We start from the raw sequence: 18,662 nt of genomic DNA, 5'->3' as shown, positions 1-18,662 counted from the left end.
TTCAGATCAAATCAAACCAAGTCCCTCCCAATTTAAGAGTGAATTTCACAATCATAAAATAATAAAATCCAATCTAATCATTGTCAGATAAATTAACACTCTTAAGGTCCAATAGAAGGACTAATAGTGGCTGCGAAGCTCACCACCATCTCAAAGTCACCGTGGTCCACCTCATTTTGCTCTTGACTCTCCTGCCTGCCGCCTTCCCCTCCCGTCATGTTGGAGGACTGCATCTTCTCATCAGCATCGTCATCATCATCATCATCTTTATCTCCTAGCACAGAAATGCATTGTTTGAGATTGATTCATTGAGGTGTGCGTGTATGATTTAAGTCACAAAGCTGAAAGGCACGGCTCATACCCATGGGCGTGTTGGAGCGTGGGGGAGAAGGCAAGGTCACATGTCTGCGCTTGTTTCTGGGTCTCAAAACTCTAATCAGCGCCTGTTTGCAAGCAAAGCTCACAGAGGTGTCCTGTAGACCAAAAATATTAGATTACAATGATAATTGTTCTCAAAAGATATAGATTATATCGGAGAAGAATGACAACGGGATACATACAGGGCAGAGCAGCATCTGCATGTAGATTTTGGATGCCACATTTATGTAATCCAGCTCACAGGTGCAGTAGCCATGAATGATATCAATTAGAGCATTCACTGTGGCTTCAATGTGAGTTAGACCTTAGAGAAAAACAAAACGATGTCAGTATTTTGAAACAATACATCCGTGGACTCTTCAAATCTATCCGACCACGTACCTGGCAAACAGGCTGGAGCCAAAAAGGCATTCTTAGGTTTGAGGGCATGAAGTTTCCAGAAGTTAGTGACCAGTTGCATGATGAAGCTACAGCTCTCAGGATCATATTTCAGGCCATCCTTCCCATCATCACCTACATCTGACAAGAGAAAAACTGCCTGTATTAAGAGGCACATAAAATGACTACAAGATGAATGTACAAGAGGTTTAATGAGCGTACCAGTGTCTGATTGAGGAAATCTGGACTCGGTGAAGTGCACAAGGTTATTGGGTCTCATGATGGCGATGGAGCGGGCTGTGATCACCAGCCTCTGGAACACATCAGGGTCCAGCTCCTTCCCTTCTTTACTGCAGCTGTTCAGACACTGTACTGCATTGCTCAGCAGAGACTGATCCTAAATACAGATTCAGCACCAGTTATGAAGCTGAGCGTAAAAGATGTGGTGATTCATGTTTAACACGGGATCAATTTCTAATCAGCAGTGATCATGTGTACCTTGTGGTTGTGGTAGGCTGTGCGGCTGGTGTGCAGGCTTGCCAGAAGGCCTTTGGTCTGTTGCAGTACTCCAGCAGGAGTGGGGATGGACAGGAGGAGAGTGGCCAACTCTAGAGCTGCAGTTTTATTTTTCTCCTATAGATTTTAGGGATGGAAAAGCGTCACACAAAAATGGAAATTTCAATCAAAACAAACAGAAAAAAATGAAAAAAGACAAGAATAGTGTTGCTATTTTTAACAATTAATTTTTTTTAAAATAAAATATAAACATTAGATTAAAAACTTTAAAATAATAAGTTACATTTACAACTGATTGAAATAAAAAGTTGAAGTTGAAGCACAAATGACTAAAAAAGCACAATAAAACAGCTTTTATTAGGAAACTGATATGATTTTTATCTTATTTGAATGTACATCATTTTAAACATGCATTCAAAACAAATATTTTCTTGTGTAAAACTAGTATACCTTTCTGATTTACTGAAAGGCAAATTTACTAATCCTATAGACCAGGTACTACCAATACCTTCTGACTTTTTTCTTTTAAATTTTTGGACCAACTTAGCAGCAAAGCAACAGTACTTTTGATATCCCCAATCTCAAAGAGAATATCTCTCCCTTACCTTTTCAACAGGGGAGCCCACGGCAAAGCAGCTCTCTAAAGCTTCCAGTGAGCTGACCACCAACCTAGAGATCAGACAACAGTTAGATAGGGAAAGTAATGCATTGTATTAAAATTATAGCAGTCCATACTAACATATTCAAATTCTACACCATTCTCAAAGCATTGTCATTCTCAAACCATAACACATTATCATCAAACATTAAGAGTGTTAAAGAACAACTGTGTGATTACTAATGTCTTTATAAATGCTGTAATTGTCCTGCATGATCTACACCAGAGCAAGCTCAGTCTGACTGCTCTCTCACACATACACACACACACACACACACACACACACACACACGAGCAAACCACCATGCACACAAGCAGAGAAAGGGCGGTTACTAACCGGTCCAAGGCTGATAAGGACTCAGTTTCACAACTTTTTTTATTGTTTTAGGGAGCAAAGAAAAAGAAAAATGTGTGAGGATCACAGAAAAGAAATACGTAAAAATGATTTGTATGTCAAACACAGGAAACGATTGCATGCAAGCACGAGGTCATTATGATGGCAGCCATGCACTGGACACGTCACGCGCACACCCCCCCCACTCCCTCCTCTATCCTCTGCTCTTCGTTTTAGTTATGTTAATCGACATAAAATACGGACACTTTTAGAGACAATAATATAGATTAAATGCAGTTTAAGGGAAACGAAGACAAAGACAGAAAACATCATGAATTATTTTTTACAGGAAATCAAATCAAGTAATATGTTGAAATCAGAACACACAGGTTAAGGTGACAAGTGTACCTCTCCAGTACAGTGCCGCTAGTTGCGATGGGGCTGGTGACGTCACTGTCTCCGGCCCCGTTGCCCTGGTTGAGGTTGGGGCTGCACACGTTGTTGACTGCAGCTGAAGGAAAGTCCTCCGGTGGCTCATCTGGCCAACCGAATTGCTCTTTGGTTTTGCCATAAATCTTAATGGAGTCCAGCATGGTGACACCTGCTGGGTCGACTGAAGCTCCAACTGAAAAAAAAAAACACGTGAAAATTGTCAATATACATATTATTATAATATATTAGTAATACAAGTAATACAAATATTTACTTTATTATAAACGTTACAATTTTACAATATAATGTAAAAAAAAAAAAAAAAAAAACGTACAAATTTACAGTGACCTTGTTACGTTACAAGCACTTATTGTAGTAATAACAGTAAATTATGCATAATTGCATGCAACTAAACCAAACCCCAATCCTAACCCTATCGTAAGTAAATAGTACTTATATGTATAATTACTTAACATAAAGTGTAACCATAAAAAATTATATTATTTTTAAATGTAATATTATAATGTAATCGGTTGTATTATATAATTTTATTGAAATGTCAAATATTTAATGTTCATGTCATACATTTTTTTCTTTTAAAATGAATTTTTATTATTAATATTATGCTAGTTTTATAGTAAAATCGATATACAGTTAATAATTATCATAATAAGGAATGAGTAGGTGTGTCCAAAAGTTTCACTGGTAGTGTACATGAAAGTAGTTCTGATATCTGTTGGGATCTTACTGAAAATGGAGAGCTTCTTGTCTGCCTGAAGGGCTTCCTCACGAGTGAAAGGGAAGTCAAACCAGCGGGAGCGCGTCAGGTTCAACTGCATGGTGCGTCCAAAGATTTCAATGTAGGAGGGAGCTCGCTCAATGGCCTGAGTGCCCACCTGCACCCTCATTCCCGTCATCACCATCGAGTTGTTATTGTTCACTACTTCCACCGTGAAACCTCCAGGCTGTTGGCGGGAAACAACACAAATGACTTAAAGTGGAAAAGCAAACCACTGATGATCATTTCAAAATTATATTGTAGCTAGAATCATTTTTTATACCTTAGTGTTGGCCACATACATCCCTGTAGAGTTCAGCCGGTGTTTGATTTGTTGGCCGTTGTAGACCTGCAGCAGGTCGTTGCCACCAAACTCCACCTCTGTCAGCTGCTGATTGTGCTCGAAAAAGTCTACAGGAAAAGTGACTTGGCTGGATGTGCGTGTGGCTGACGAGGGAAAACAAAAAGGCACATAACCATCTCTAAACAACACTAAACAACATGTGATGAATCCGAGAGAATGTGGCGTGACTCACTGGCCGTGGCTGTCTTGCGTTTACGGACAGGTTTCATGATGCTGATCACACTGCTAGGCTGAAGGGAGGGCTGGAGCCAATAGGACGTGTTCTCCACGTTAGCCATGTATATACGGAGGCTGCCATCTTCACACAGCAGAATCATAGTGGTGCGCTGCTGCTCGTTGCTCGCTGTGTGACGGATTGCTACCATGTCCTGAATCTGAGGGGAAGAGAGAGACTTGTTTGCTTGACTTGGCATAGTAGTAGGATTTATTGAAACCAAACTTTTGCCCATTCCAGCCTCTGGTACCCTGGTATCAGTAGTAAATTGGGACTTGGGTGACTGGCAAAATTTTATAATTCAGTCTCAATCTCCTTGTAATCTCAATTTCTGGCATTCAATAATTGTTTAAATGCATCGGTAATGCACGGAACTCAATGTAAATCTTTTAGTATTATTATTAAATAAAAAATATCTATTTATTTTTAAAAAATACATTAATCTATATTTCAGTAAATATTTATATTTATTTTATTATATTTCCAAGGCTGTGAATCCATTTTTAAAAAGTAAAATGCAGTTTTCTGTGATTAATCACACCTAACATTATTAATTGTGATTAATTAGTGTGAGCATATATGCTAGCCACAGGAAGTGAGCAAAAACATTAGCACAGCCTCAAAAGGGGGGGTTGGGGCAAAAAACAAATACAAATGTTGCATTAAGCAGAACACACTAATCACAGAAAACACTGTGTTTTACAATATAATATAAAAACTTTCATAATATATATTTTATACTTCCTCTAGACTAGGAAAATCTAGGAACTGACCTTAGCTTTCGCAGGCAGGGTTTTGATTTCCTGGATGAGGAACGTGTCTGGCTTTACCATGATGACCAGAGGGATTCCTGTGGTCTGCTGTACGCAGCATAGCAACCCTGGGTGGTTCATCACTTCTGACCACTGACAGAGTGCTGGAGAGGTCTTACTACTACCTCCATTAGAACTGGATGTACAAGAGAATGAACATTAGAGAAATACAAAACACACGAGTGACAGAGTATTACATAAGAATAGCCTTGTGTAGAAATCCTACCCTTTGACATTGATGGTGAAGAGTCTCTGGGTTTCCATGCTGCTGCGGCTCACTGTGGCAGCGAATGACTTGCCCTGACTGTAGCTGAAGAAGAGCATCTGCAGGACGTGGGAGTAATACACAGAGACTCCGCCTCCAGCCACCTGGCCATTACTATCCTGCGAAGCAAACAAACCACTAACTCAGCATGCTGTCATGCTCAATCTATTCTGAAATCTATTTGGTTAACTTATTTCAGTCTAACTGACTATATAGCAAAAGATAATGTCGTAAGAACCTTCAGATCCTCGTGGTTGATCTCCAGAACGTTGGTGACGTAGAAAGGGCCATGCTGGGCACTGCTGGACTCATCCATCACCTGAGTGTACATGTAGCCAGCTGAGGACATGATCACAATGATGTTTTTTCCCTCCTCGTTGAACAGGAATGTGGCATCTCTGATCTTTGAACTTGGTAGCAGGAAGTAGTACATGGGGCTCAGGGCATCCACAGATAAGTCGTAAATCTGCAAGGAACAGTCATTTGAGGCACAATACTTTAGGTCAGTAACTATATATTCATATTTATCTCACATTTGAGGACAAAATTATTTTTTAAGTAAAGACAGCAAGAACTAGCATTATACTTACACTACTGTTCAAAAGTTTGGGATCAATAAATATATATAAGAACAGATATTTTAAACTGCAGTAATATTTCACAATATTACTGTATTTTTGACAAAAATAAATACAGCCTTGGTGATCATAAGAGGCTTATTTAAAAAAGATTTAAAAAAAAAGATTTGATTTTGATTTGATAATCAAAAATAAACATTATCCATTGTTTGCACATTTTGAAAAAGATAAACATCTAATTGGAAGTTGTTTGCCAACTTTCAACCAATAACAAAGCAGGTCCATGACAAGTACAATAATTCACCTTGACAAAATCAGCAGTTATAATGGCCAATTCAGTCTGTGATCCAGGAAGCCAGATGGCCTTGATGATGAAGTTTCCAGTTGCAAGTTGCGGATGCAGGACTAAGTGATCTGACACAGAGCCTGTGCTGCTGAACGTCAGAACGTGACAATCCTGTAGATGATAGGCACAGAGAAATGAGACTAAAATCATTGGGAAAAAAAATGTTATGTCATAGTTTTGTCTGCATTTGCTACCTTGAGTCCACACACTGCTAGATAATCCTCATTACAGGGGTTTCCTGTGAGGCTGAGCACAGTGAAGGGAACCGGAGCGGAGGCTAGACGAGTCAAAGTCAGTTTCCTCTTACTGGAGTCAGCCTGCTTCAACAGCGCAGACAACTGCAGGACCGTGATCTGCAAACAAAATAAAAAAAAACACACCATGTAGTCTCAATAAAACATAATGTAGCGAAGATACAAACTCATGTTAAGGTTTTCTGTATTACCTTGCCCTTCTCATGGCTGACAGCGAGGTGTTGTCTGCGTCCGTGAGGGGACGACAGCACACACATGGCCACCCGACGCAGCACATGCGCGCTGATGAGCTGGCGGATGGTCTGTCCTTGATCTCCACTGTAGTTCATTCTGACATTCTCAAAAGCACCCTCTTGTGAGCCCAGCGTGGGAACCTGGAAGATAAAATCATGTTTAGTTTCAGCAATTTTGTTTTGGGAGCATTAAGAATTAGTCTTTAAGCATTTGGTTCATACCATGAGCTGGTCGGTCATCTCGACGGTCTTGTCTTGAGTGTGTAATTCGTTGAGAGCGTGCTGAGCCCGGCTGCTGCTGCCCACCGCTGACGCCTGCTGGAAGTTGGTCTGAATGGCGTCCATTAGGAAAATGAGCAACTCCAACACCAGGGCTGCTGTGGAGGAGCTTGACTGCAAAAAAGAACGATAGCAGTGAGACAGGTCCGGTCTGCTTTCAGTCAAAACATCAATGATTCAGAGAACGAAGAGTGAGGAAATTCTCGCACCACTTGAACGAGCAGGTCCTCTCTGCAGCCCTCGATGTTTTTACACACGCTGCTCTTCTTAGGCTTGTCGTCGTCACTGCTTTTGCCGTCACAGATGGTGACTTTTCCTTTGTCCGCGGGTGAGGCGCTCTGGTGACGGATGGCGCTCTCTGGCATGCGCAGCTCGCTCTGAAAGGCCGAGGACTCCTTCATGGTGGAGCTCATTCCACTGCTTGGACTTCTTTTCACTAGAGCCTGTAAAACAAGGATAAAGACCCAGGATCAGGGATACAGGATGCATTGCATTGGCTAAATTACAAAGATGTTTATGCTTGGGGAGGGAAGGGGACACCACAGGGAAGAGGGAAATAAATTAGATTGTTACATGCTTTGTGTTTCCATCAAGGAGACATGCATGAGTGGATATGGCTTAAATGTTGAAATGTTAATCTGAAAAGCTTTTTAGACTAGAAAAATAAGTGGAAATCTTATGGATATACAACTACTATAATGAAGATTAAAGGAACAGTTCACCCAAATATTACAGGTTTAACATTATTTACTCACACTCATGTCGTTCCAAACTTGCAAGTTTCTAAAAAATGTTTCAAACTGAGTACTAAACAGTGTCTGAAGTTATTTTCCCCCTACATTTTAAATAAGTGTTTTTTTTTTTTTTGCTTCTGGGGATATAATAGATGGATATCTTCTGAAGCCAATCAGTAGTTCTATGGACAATTTTAAGGTTTTTTTTTTGTTTTGTTTTTTTTGGGTGCTTTACAGTGGTCGTTACTATGGAAAGTGCTGTGTAAAATTACCTTTTATGTTCCACTGAAACGGTTTGAAACGACACGAGTAAATGTTTGTTATAGCAGGTGAACAATTCCTTTAACAATATAATCAAATTAATCTTAAGTAATATACTACCAAACAATAGAGGACAAACTTGCTTTACAACCAAAAAAAGGAAAGGTGAAATGTTGCAAACCCTGATGAATTGGGGGAGATCTGAAATGAGCTAATGGCAGTCAATGATAAATGATTTGCAAGCCAAAGTTACCGCTGTTGCTCTTTTCCCATGATGACCTGAAGTATTCGGTCTCACCTGGCAGCTGCCATCCTCCTTGGCACCGCAGTCACAGAAGAAAGAGCCGTATTTGGCATAGGAGATCTCATGGTCTTTGTGACAGACCTTGGCACACACTGTGCACACACCTACCCCATCCACCATCTTACAGGTGTGACAGTGATACCTGTACGGGGAAGAGCGTGAGATTAAAGGCCAACAGCACAGCTTCTGAACGCTTCTGTTTCATAGCAAAGGAAGGCCGTGTGGGTCCATTACCAGTGCTGGTTCATGAACTCCTTTTGAGTGATGGTGAAGGTGCATAGCTTATTGCAGAGTGAATCCTCATCCTATAACACAAGAAACTTAGATATGATTGGAAAAATCAAAGCAATCTTTAAATCTACAGTGAGCAGACTGTTTCCTGACCGAGTCTTCAGCCTGTGAGTCTTCCTCCTCTACAGCTAGGTCCTCCACCCAGTCAGAGTCCACTTCAATGGCCTTCTCCTCTCCCTCCATCAGGAGCTGGGACGAGCCCTGGCCACTGCTCTGTCTCAAAGCGTTCATCACATCCGCCAGATAGGAAATGATGTGGCAGGCACACTCCAGCATGCTGGCATGCTGCAAACAAGAGTGTTTCACTAATGGCCCGAAACAATTAAATCCAAGACGTGTGAATGGTTACCGTAGAAATGGACTTTTGACTTTTACCGTCAAATTGCACCTACCTTGCCTTGCGACACATTAGCGGTAACTTTTTCCACAACGTTCTTCTGATACAAGTATTTTTTACTGAAAGAAAAATAGGAAAATTTCAGATTTAGGAAGCAAATACCCCATAAAATCAGAGTTGTGGTTTTGTGGCTTCAGTCTATGAGTGGCAGTTTCTAATTCAACATTTTTAGCTGATATAAAAATACGTATACAATTTAGTCCTTCATTCTCTTTTAGGAAAAAATAGCAAAAAGTATAATGTACTTTAACAATTTGTCCAATAAAATGCTGTGAAAAAGCATTATATTCTTTTAGTAAAATTTTATTATTGATTTAAAGTTCACCTGTAATCAATCTTTGATCCCCAAAATTACATATTGAACATGAGCTAACATGAACTCACAATGGAACATTTGGACAAATATCAATAAATACTGTAACAAACGGATTGCTCACTGGGAGTCCATGCTAGTTAAAGCATTGTCTAAAATTAACTAATGGGACCTTATTGTAAAGTGTTACTTTTATATTTTTTAAATATATAATTTCCCTCAGATGCCAGTCACTCACCATCTTGTGAGCCAGTCAATGGCAGCTCTGTGTAGCTGTAGATGTCCTGCTCCTTGTCCTGCACTGGCTAGAGTGGCCATGATGACCATGAGCTCAGGAAAGCCTGCCCCATCCCCGCTGGCCAGCATCTCCGTTGCCATGGGTATGAGAGTGCTCAGAAGCACCGTGCAGACGCCCTCGCCAACCTGGCTGTTATCACGGACAATGTAGGAGGTGAGGAGTTGCAGGAGCTGCCTGTTCTCTTGCACTGTGTCCAGCTGGTCTGAATCTTTAGGAGGGGAGGCCGTCATGCGCCTCAGCCAGGCCTGCAGCCTCATGGGCTCCACACAAGCCAGCTGGGCCAATGAGCCGCACAGGCACAGAAGGCTGGGATTGGGGCTCTTTTCCGCTGAGGGATGAACACAGATGAGAAGTGTAAGAGGGGAAGAGTAAAAGGGGCAAATTTGTGAGAGACATAGCATGGCTACATACTGAGCTGGAACAGTTTAGTGAAGAATTTCAGAACTCTGTTACAGAACTTTGCAGATAGATTCTCGTTGGCTGTGGCCATCATGATCTGCACCAATTCTCCACTACAAGACAAGGGGGGAAAAGTGATGTATTAAAATGATGCAAAGGGTTTCAAGCAATTCCTAAAAAGAGTTTATTCCGTTAGAATGTACCTGAATGAGAAAAATTCCTCCATTGCTTTGCGGACCTGACTGCTTTCCAGCTGTTTCTCCAGGTACTGTAGACACTCTTCAAGAATGGACTCGTCCAGACCACTAATCGGAAACAGAACCATATTAAAGGTATAGTTCTCCCAGAAATGAAAATTGTGCCTCATGTCGTTCCAAACCCTTAAAAATTGGGTTACCAAATTAAACCCAAATTAAGAAATTTTTAGTCCTTCTTGTAATTTTTAGTCCTCGATTGACAGTCCAGGTAACCAAAATTTAATCCAAGTCTTGTGAAAAGAAACAATCGCTTTATATGATGCACATATTTAATTTAGGCTTTAATTTACATCACATATGGTAAACATGGAAGCTTGTGCGTGTCGCACGCCAGAACAAACCTCATTGGTTTTCAAGCAGCACACACTCATGAACAAGAACCAATGAGGTTTGTTCTAGAGCGCAACACACACACACACAAGTTGCCGTGCTTAACATATGTGATGCGCTCAATCTATATGTGCATGTTTATATGTGAATAAAAGCCAAAATTTAATCTGTTCATCATATAGTGATCGTATCTCAGGATTAACCAAAGTCTTATGGGTTTGGAAAAACATGAAGGTGAGTAATTGAAGACAGAATTTTCAATTGTGGGGGAAATAACCCTTCAATCTAGATTATTTTAGATTAGAGACAGTAATCACTCCTAAAGTTTAGGAGTCTGTTTAAAAATCATATGGTCATCTGGGGTCTCACCTGTTGGGGTCAGAGTGATTGGCGATGATGTTGTAGCAGCCTGTGATGAGACGCTCGTAGACGAGAGCCAGGAAAGCATCAGATTCGGCGGGGCCCAGGATCCTCTCCAGTGAGGTGCTGCAGATCTCCGCAACGCTCTCTGTGCTACTCTCCAGCAGGAGGGGCAGCAGCGTGCGGATCACCTGTGGACTGTTCAGCTCCTCTGTGCTATAGCCAAACACAAAAAATCTTTGGCATCTATCAATATGTTATACCATGCATCTGTTTCAACTGTCGCTCAAGACTTACACAATGAGGTCCCCAGTAAGGCGCACTAACGAGAGCAGAATGTGTTTGAGAGAGGAGGCTAAGGGCAACGATTGGTTGCTGAGGGTCCCCAGGTGGGCCGCTTGAATCGCACTGATGTAACTTTCCGACGGGATGGTGTCATTGGCAAAGGCGTTTCGCTGTGAACAAAGAAACCGATCAGTGTAAAGTAAATGACTAAGAGAGTATGTTTACTGTATGAGCTGAAGTAAAAGCATGCATACCCATGAGCCAATGTTAGGGAATTCATTAGTGTGAATGTTGTTCCATGTTTCACAAAGTGTTTGAACGGCTGATGGCAGATTCTGCATCACAGTCTGACCTGAAAGAGCAAAAACAGCAGACATATATTAAAAAACACCTGTATGTACCCTGCACTGAACAAAAAAAAAATGGATTAGATATGCCATTATACATAAAAAACATTGTGTCAATAACATCTTGATATCTAGAATTCTTACCAAGCAAGTTGGCTTTGCAGCGTGTGGATCCGATGGACAACACAGCAGAATAACCCTGCAGTTTAGCTTCAGTGGGTTTGTTTTCTCCTTCCTCTGGCAGGCTCATCAGCAGGTATGACCTGAGCAAACATATCACCAGCAAACCAATCAAGAAGGGCTTAAGGACAGTTCCATTCAAGTATTTGGTTTCATAAAGTTTATTTAAGGACTTTAAAGGGATAGTTCACCCAAAAACAACCTTGGAACACAAAAGGAGAAATTTTAAAGAACCTTCATACAGCTATTTTCCCAATATCACAAGTTCAAGCTCCAAAGAGGATAAAAAGTGCCACAAAGGTATTAAAATCATGTGCACTATATTAAAAGTGTTCTGAAGCCATTTAAGGAACATAATGAAATATAAGAGATTATTTGCTGATATTCACTGTACCCCAAGAAAGCCATTAACTCAAAAACTACTTTAACAGGACAGAGCTGTTGAGCCAGTTCTTTTCAATTAACAGTTGAACCAATTCACAAATGGGACTGCACAATTTGTTCAAGAAACGAACCAATCTGTTTTTTGGGTTTAACTTCATGATTAATAACGGCAAAGATTAAGAGTAAACAACAACCACTTAAATTTCAGTCTATTCTTCACACAAACCTATCAAGTATAAGCCCTTCATATTTTGCAGTCATATGAACTTATGAACATATGAATAATAACCTTTATGGTGGTTTGAATAAACGATGGCAGAATTCTCCTTTTTAGGTGAACAATCATTTAAAATCTGTAATAAACAACAATTTACGTGGTGTAATCAGAACCTGGTGAAAGCTGTATAGACGTCAATGAGCTGCAGTGTGGCAGGCAGCAGGTTTTTGGTGATCTCAGAGGATTTGTGAGGGTCTGTATCAGCAGCTACTTTGGAGAAATGCTCATCTAAAGACACTTGCACTTTGGAAATCACAGCATCCAATGTGTAGATGGTTTGTAGAGAGGGTACTTGGTGAAGAGGTAGGATGCTGTTGGGGTCCACGCAGCAAAATGACGAAATCTATGGAGGAGATATTTAATGAGGTCATATATTAAGAGACAAGGAGATCTATATCAGCCATTAATGGCTACTGCATTGATAACATGCTCACATGGCAGGTTCATGTTGACAATTTATGTTCTAAACTCCAACAAAGACTGTACTTGCTGAGGAGACTCAGATTGTATGGTGTCAACAAAAAAATTTATTGATTTAGCATTTATTATAAATTCTTATCTATTTATTTATTCTTTGTTCTGGAAATGCAGCATACACTGAGCCCAAGACAAATTTCCCTAAGGGGACAATAAAGTATATTGTATTGTATTGTACTCTGAGAGTGTACCTGTCTGGCGATGTATTCCTCTGCAAGATCCACATCATATTTCACTGCACTGCATTTGGCCGAGGCCACTACGATCAAAGATGTGGCGTGGTCAGCTTTCATTCCTTGTTTCACTAGGTTTTCCTGATAAAAGAAGAGTTAACAGAGATGAATCTGAAGCTTAGATGGACTTTAAAAAATACAGGACACTATGATCATTAGGTCAAGATTTTCTTAATGTTACGGTTATAAAACCGACCTGGATCCAGTTGACGAAAGTGCTGACTCGCAACCTTGATGACCACCTCAGGGTGTGTAAGATATCACTCTCGCTGGGGTCAGTGTTGCCACTCTTAAGCTGCTCAACATAGGCCTTTGAGGGTGGCAGCACTCCCAAGATCTTCCACAGCACTAGGAAGTAGTACTGCAAGGAACATGCTTCCTGTAACAGAGATTGACAGCGACATTTAGAAGTCAACCAACACAAACACAAGGTGATTGTGAAAATGACAGAATGTGTCTAACTCACTACTGGGGTGATGGGCTTATTTTCCAGCCGTCTCGCTGTGTCAAAGCGGGAGCCTGCAGCCAACAGGGAGATCAACGAGGAGTATAAATCGTCATACTTGACTGCACCATTGAACAGCACTTGGAAGACCTGTAACAGTTGACAAATAACATGCACATTAACTTAAACATTTTGAACATTTAGAACATTTATATATATTTGAACATTTATATATAAACACGGGTCTTCAAACTTTTAAGGAAAAGAGCCACATGGTAAATAGAGATGGAACAGGACCCCGAATACATATCATATACAACTGCTGCACTAAAAAGCCTGGCCTATAACATGTTTATAGTACCATATTAATGTGTTTTTTTATATTAATAATTAGTATTATTATTGCTTAAAATTATAACACACAAATATAAGAAATAAATAAACCATTAAAAATATTTGATGTGCATTTTAATTTAATTTAATGTGAGGAAGACATTTAGCTAAAACATTTAGCTGAAATTTAGCTTTTTAACTTGTTGTATTTTTAAAGTAATCCTTTTTCAGAAAAATTTGCTTGAAATGAAACAAACACTTTTCATTTTTTAGCGATTATCATAAACAGGGCATCTGCTGCCCTTAAATTCTAAGACTAGAATCTTCAGACACCGCACACTACACAACATTAAACACCGACTGTTAACACAGACCAGTGCATCTGTGCATGATCAGTCGTAAGGACCAAATTACATTAATAATCGGCCTGAGAGTAGTGTAGTGTGTTCCCCGCTAAACAGTATATCGCTGGTCACATATTCTGAACTTCTTTTTACCCCTAATGGTTGTGAGTATATCGGGGACTTAGGACACTGAAAAGTTCATGCAAACTTTCCAACAAAAAGTTTTGTAATGACCAAAACGATTTTCTTTAACTAGGTGCACAGACACTCCCATGGCTCTAATACTTCTATAGACTTGTGATGCATGGCCTCACCTTGCCGTCAAGTCGACTCCTGTCATCCTCTGAGGCTTCAGGGGACAGAACGCAGTAGAATTTCGGCTGCACCGTGGAATCTAAATGAAAGCAACAACAGACATCAATAACAATCAAAACAGCTCTTGCACTAAATTAGCAAAGCTTTCAACTGTTGTTTGTTGAGTACTGCTTTATGTGTGATTATCAAGGGCATAATGGAGAGAAATACAAGAGGTCTGACTTACTCCTACCTGTCGAGCAGTGCTTGGCCCAGTTCTCCTCCACCTCTTTGAAACCATAATAAAGTGGGATGGCACCTCTCTTCCCCCCCTCCTGTCCAGAACTGGCTCCGGATGCCAATGGTGTCAGGAGATTGTACTGAACCTGAGTGTGGAAATAAAATCAAACTGTTAAAAACTATCTACAAATCAGTGGCATGTTTCCAGTGAAAGTACTGCTACATTCGTACCTGCTCAAACAAGTACATGGGAGCTTTTGAGTACTGGTGCAGCAGGTAGTCGAACACAAGCAAGATGCGGGCCAGGTTGAGGGGTACAGCCTGAAGCTGAGAATCAACGTGGGCCGCGATTTCAGCGATGGCCTGCATGCAGAGGGTTAGGACGTTGCGGCGGCCCTTTTCAGAGAAGTTGTGGAAGATAAGCAAAAGCAGCTGGAGGTGTTCTACGTTTAGGTCCTCGTCAGCAGGCACCGCTCCCTGTAGCGTGTGCTGTTTTAGAGTGCCCACAAACCTACAGAAAATATATTCCAGTTGTGAATATGTTATACAACGAATTTGATGTTAACACACAATATATCTTGTGAAGAATCCAAAGCTACATTTGAGAAAAGAAAAGTAATTCTTAAAGATTGAGTGATGTCTTACCTCTCCCAGACCTTCATGCACTCGGGTACATCAGGCTCCCCCTGCTGGCTGGCTTTATGCTGCCAGATCAGCAGTAACCTGGAAAGCACTGAGAGAGACTGAGGATGGATGTACATGGGCCAGGGACCCTCTGAGAATGGGGCAACACCCAACTGCTGCAGAAGAGTGTTCTGAAGAAAAGTTATACAAAACAAGGTATCAGATGCCTGTTGTCTGTAATATTGAGATGCAGCTCAGGCATTTTTAAGCATATTTTTTAATAATTTACCTGTAGGGATGGAGAGGGCAGGTCTGACGTTACCAAAGAGTGATTGAAGTGATAGAGGGCTGAGGCAAATTCGTCATCAGAGGAACCTGGATGGCAAAAAAGTTGCATGTTAGGAAAGGCCTAAATGGAAATCTAAATGTAAGACCTAGATAAGAGTGGGGGGCTTTAAAAACCTTTGACATCTTTGTCGACATCCTTGATGATGCTGGCGAGGGTGGCCATGTGCTGCTCTGTGAGGGACACGCTCAGGTAGTTGCGAATGAAATTATTTCTGGACTTCAGCATGGAGGTGGTGATGAAGTTTAGTATGCTTGAGGCCAAACTCAAAAACTAGAACAAGAAAAACATCAAGTCAGCATGAAATGGCTTTTGCAATCGATTTCACTTATCGTGTAATGTAATGTAAACCGATATGGCAGTTATATGGGATTTATTAACTGACAACCTAGTGGCATGGCTGAAACATCACACAGAAGCTGTGTTTTTGAATACTTTTTACAAAGTGCCTTCAAAAAAAAAAGAAAAGAAAGTAAAATAAAGAAAACCGTATCAATTTTGATTTCAACATATCAAAACAGCCACAGAGGTTTTCTTATTTCATACTGGTTTTGAGTAGCTGAATCATGAACTTAACATCTCTGCATAGATGAGTCTGATTTGGTTATCAGCTCGCCACATAACAAATGTGTTTGTACAGGACATAAAACAACATTTCAGTTCCAGCAGCAAAGTTAGTCAAAATCAGATCTGTGGCCTTACCAACTCCGGGTCCTTGCGACTGGCCAGGATGTTGCCGTTCTCTGCCGTGTTCAGCTTGCTGGGGCTCTTGAGTCTCGGGGACGTTTCCAGAGGTGGGGGAGGAGGGGGAGGTGGAGGTGCCACCTTTTCTTTACTGGGAGAAATAGTCTCTTCAAACCACAGTCCCAGAATGGGCTCACTATCATCATCTGAAAACACGCCAAGAGTGACATTCAACACCACATTCAATGAAGTCACTGTACTGTATGCAAACAGTGATGTTGTTTCCATTTAGCCATGGAAATAAATCTACTTAAGATCTTTTTACTGTTTACTGCAAAATAAACAGAAGCATAATGAGACACTACGAGTCTGACCTAAAACAGAGATCTGCTGACCTGAGAAACAAGCTGCTCTTGTCCTCTCCTGTCTTCTCTCTGCTGAAATAATGAACACTGTCACTAGCTGTGATGGCTGCCAGATCAGCACAGTTAGCAGAGCATGCTTAGCGTGCCACAGTGTTCCGGAGCAGGAAGTAAACTGACCTGACTCTGAGCTCTGGGGAGGACTGACTTCTGTCCTTCTACTACAGCGTGCAGTGCTCAGGAACTGCCTGAGAATGTCCCTGAGATTCCTCAGCCCTGACACTAGCTCAGTAAACCACAAGCAAACCCTGTACTCAGCTGCATAGAAAATAACTCATTCTAATATCATTAAATAAGACAGCTGGGAGAACCTCGCAAAAATGGTCAAGAAAGGTCATGTTTCACAGGTCATGTTTCAATGCAAATATCGAAAGTACATTTTGCATTAAGAAAATTAAGACTGTTTTTAAGGAAATTAAGTTTGTATTTTGACATGATTGATATAATAATTAAGCACATTTAAATCCTCCCTTCCCAACTGTCAGTAGACTATTGGAATGCAAAAAGAGAAAAAAAAAAATAGCATTACAGAAATGCATAGTTTTTTAAATTATAAAATGCATTTATAAAGCTTACTTATTTAGGGGTAAAAAAAAGAGTCAACAAGGAAACTGTGCAGTTAAAAAAATTATTAAATTAAATCTTGCAAAGAGTTTATTACATTTTTTTTTTTTATCTTGCAAAACAGGATAAAATATAAACATTTTGCATAAAAGAAAATTAAGTCTATTTTTGTTTGTTTTGACATTGATAAAAATAAGTGCAATTGTAGCAGCAATAAAAAATCATTACAGTAAACCATATATCAGAATTGCAGTAATTATTATTTTTTTAATTCTAAAGTGTTTTAAGAAAGCTTATTTAGGAGTAAAAAATAATCAACAAGGAAAAATAAAATGAACAAAATAATATAAAAATATACATGTTTGTGGACAGGATGATTTTCATTATTATTCCATTCATTAATGTTGCAGTGCTGAGAATGTGATTTTTCTTCATTGCAAAATGTGCTTAATTGCTGAAAATCAAAAAAAAAATTTTTTTGTGAGAATCACCCAGCTAGACATCAATCTAATGGGGAGATTTACTGGTAAAAGCAACTACTCTGCATATAAACTGAATGTCAGGTTCTTTCTTAATTACAAGATCAACTACAATGTCTGACCTCACTGTGGCCTTCATTTACAAGGTTAAAGGGTTATGAAAAACAACTCATTTTTTGAGATGTTAAGAGATATGTACCGGTTGCACATTAATAAAAACAACAATAGCACTCATGTTTATTATTAAGAGAAAATTGAGGATGTGTTTTCGTTTTTCTTGGGTATTTCGTTCTTCTTGTTTAAAAAGCAAAGTTGAATCAACGTCACGAAAAGTGAGGTATATGCGTTAATTCAGAGTGGTAAGAGTGGCTGGAGAGTACTTGTCATCAGTTTCTTTGTATTATTCTTGAGAATAAACTCTTTTAATCCAATCACTGCGTTGTATTACTCATGAGAATTCAAATGTCACATAAGACCGGTTCAGCGTTGTTCGTTCATCTCTGCCTGTTCAGCTTTGCGTTCGGACACTCTGTGTAAGTGTATCAGAACAATAGCACAAGAGTGTTGTTTGCATTTCATGTCAGAGATGGAGTTTTGATGACAAGATGGATTATTCTGATGCACAGAAGAAAATGATGTAGACCCAAAATTCAAAGAAGAATGGACCAATAGCTCTGCAAATTTATGATGCTGATTTGTTGATATTTCTAAGAATAATTTAAAGTATTTGATTTGGTCATGATTGTTGTTAGTAGAATCTAATGATACGATTTCAGTGAGTTTGTTGTCATAGGGTTATATTTATAAAATACATCAAGGCTCACATTTAAATATTAATTTGTCTGTATAATGAGTGTGTTGCAAATGTTTTATTTTTGTTATCTCCCTTCTTCCCACCCTCTACACTCCCACTTCTCCAGAGCTTTTTTTTTTTTTTTAAA

At 39.9% G+C, this 18,662-nt stretch overlaps 1 protein-coding gene across 1 annotated transcript in view; it reads right to left on the bottom strand.

Moving 5' to 3' along the window:
* Nucleotides 1–18,662, bottom strand: part of ubr4 (ubiquitin protein ligase E3 component n-recognin 4) — a 55,167-nt gene that overhangs the window by 22,304 nt on the left and 14,201 nt on the right. Inside the window, 41 exon segments of the mRNA XM_084099010.1 lie at nt 144–274; nt 362–473; nt 561–682; nt 760–897; nt 979–1,153; nt 1,255–1,389; nt 1,878–1,941; nt 2,673–2,889; nt 3,445–3,661; nt 3,758–3,921; nt 4,011–4,212; nt 4,826–5,000; nt 5,091–5,248; nt 5,368–5,595; nt 6,012–6,164; nt 6,248–6,406; nt 6,499–6,681; nt 6,763–6,933; nt 7,029–7,262; nt 8,113–8,260; nt 8,353–8,423; nt 8,503–8,694; nt 8,802–8,865; nt 9,358–9,745; nt 9,829–9,929; nt 10,020–10,121; nt 10,773–10,979; nt 11,061–11,218; nt 11,303–11,400; nt 11,540–11,658; nt 12,350–12,579; nt 12,905–13,027; nt 13,143–13,325; nt 13,413–13,541; nt 14,383–14,462; nt 14,616–14,748; nt 14,834–15,113; nt 15,248–15,417; nt 15,516–15,601; nt 15,689–15,845; nt 16,275–16,462. Of these exon segments, the coding sequence (XP_083955136.1) occupies nt 144–274; nt 362–473; nt 561–682; nt 760–897; nt 979–1,153; nt 1,255–1,389; nt 1,878–1,941; nt 2,673–2,889; nt 3,445–3,661; nt 3,758–3,921; nt 4,011–4,212; nt 4,826–5,000; nt 5,091–5,248; nt 5,368–5,595; nt 6,012–6,164; nt 6,248–6,406; nt 6,499–6,681; nt 6,763–6,933; nt 7,029–7,262; nt 8,113–8,260; nt 8,353–8,423; nt 8,503–8,694; nt 8,802–8,865; nt 9,358–9,745; nt 9,829–9,929; nt 10,020–10,121; nt 10,773–10,979; nt 11,061–11,218; nt 11,303–11,400; nt 11,540–11,658; nt 12,350–12,579; nt 12,905–13,027; nt 13,143–13,325; nt 13,413–13,541; nt 14,383–14,462; nt 14,616–14,748; nt 14,834–15,113; nt 15,248–15,417; nt 15,516–15,601; nt 15,689–15,845; nt 16,275–16,462 (6,545 nt within the window).

The sequence above is a fragment of the Abramis brama genome (assembly GCF_963993115.1).
Source record: "Abramis brama genome assembly, chromosome: 22".
NCBI classification, from domain to species: domain Eukaryota; kingdom Metazoa; phylum Chordata; class Actinopteri; order Cypriniformes; family Leuciscidae; genus Abramis; species Abramis brama.
The sequence above is the reverse complement of the archived record's forward strand: the minus strand, read 5'-3'. Positions and strand labels throughout refer to the sequence as shown.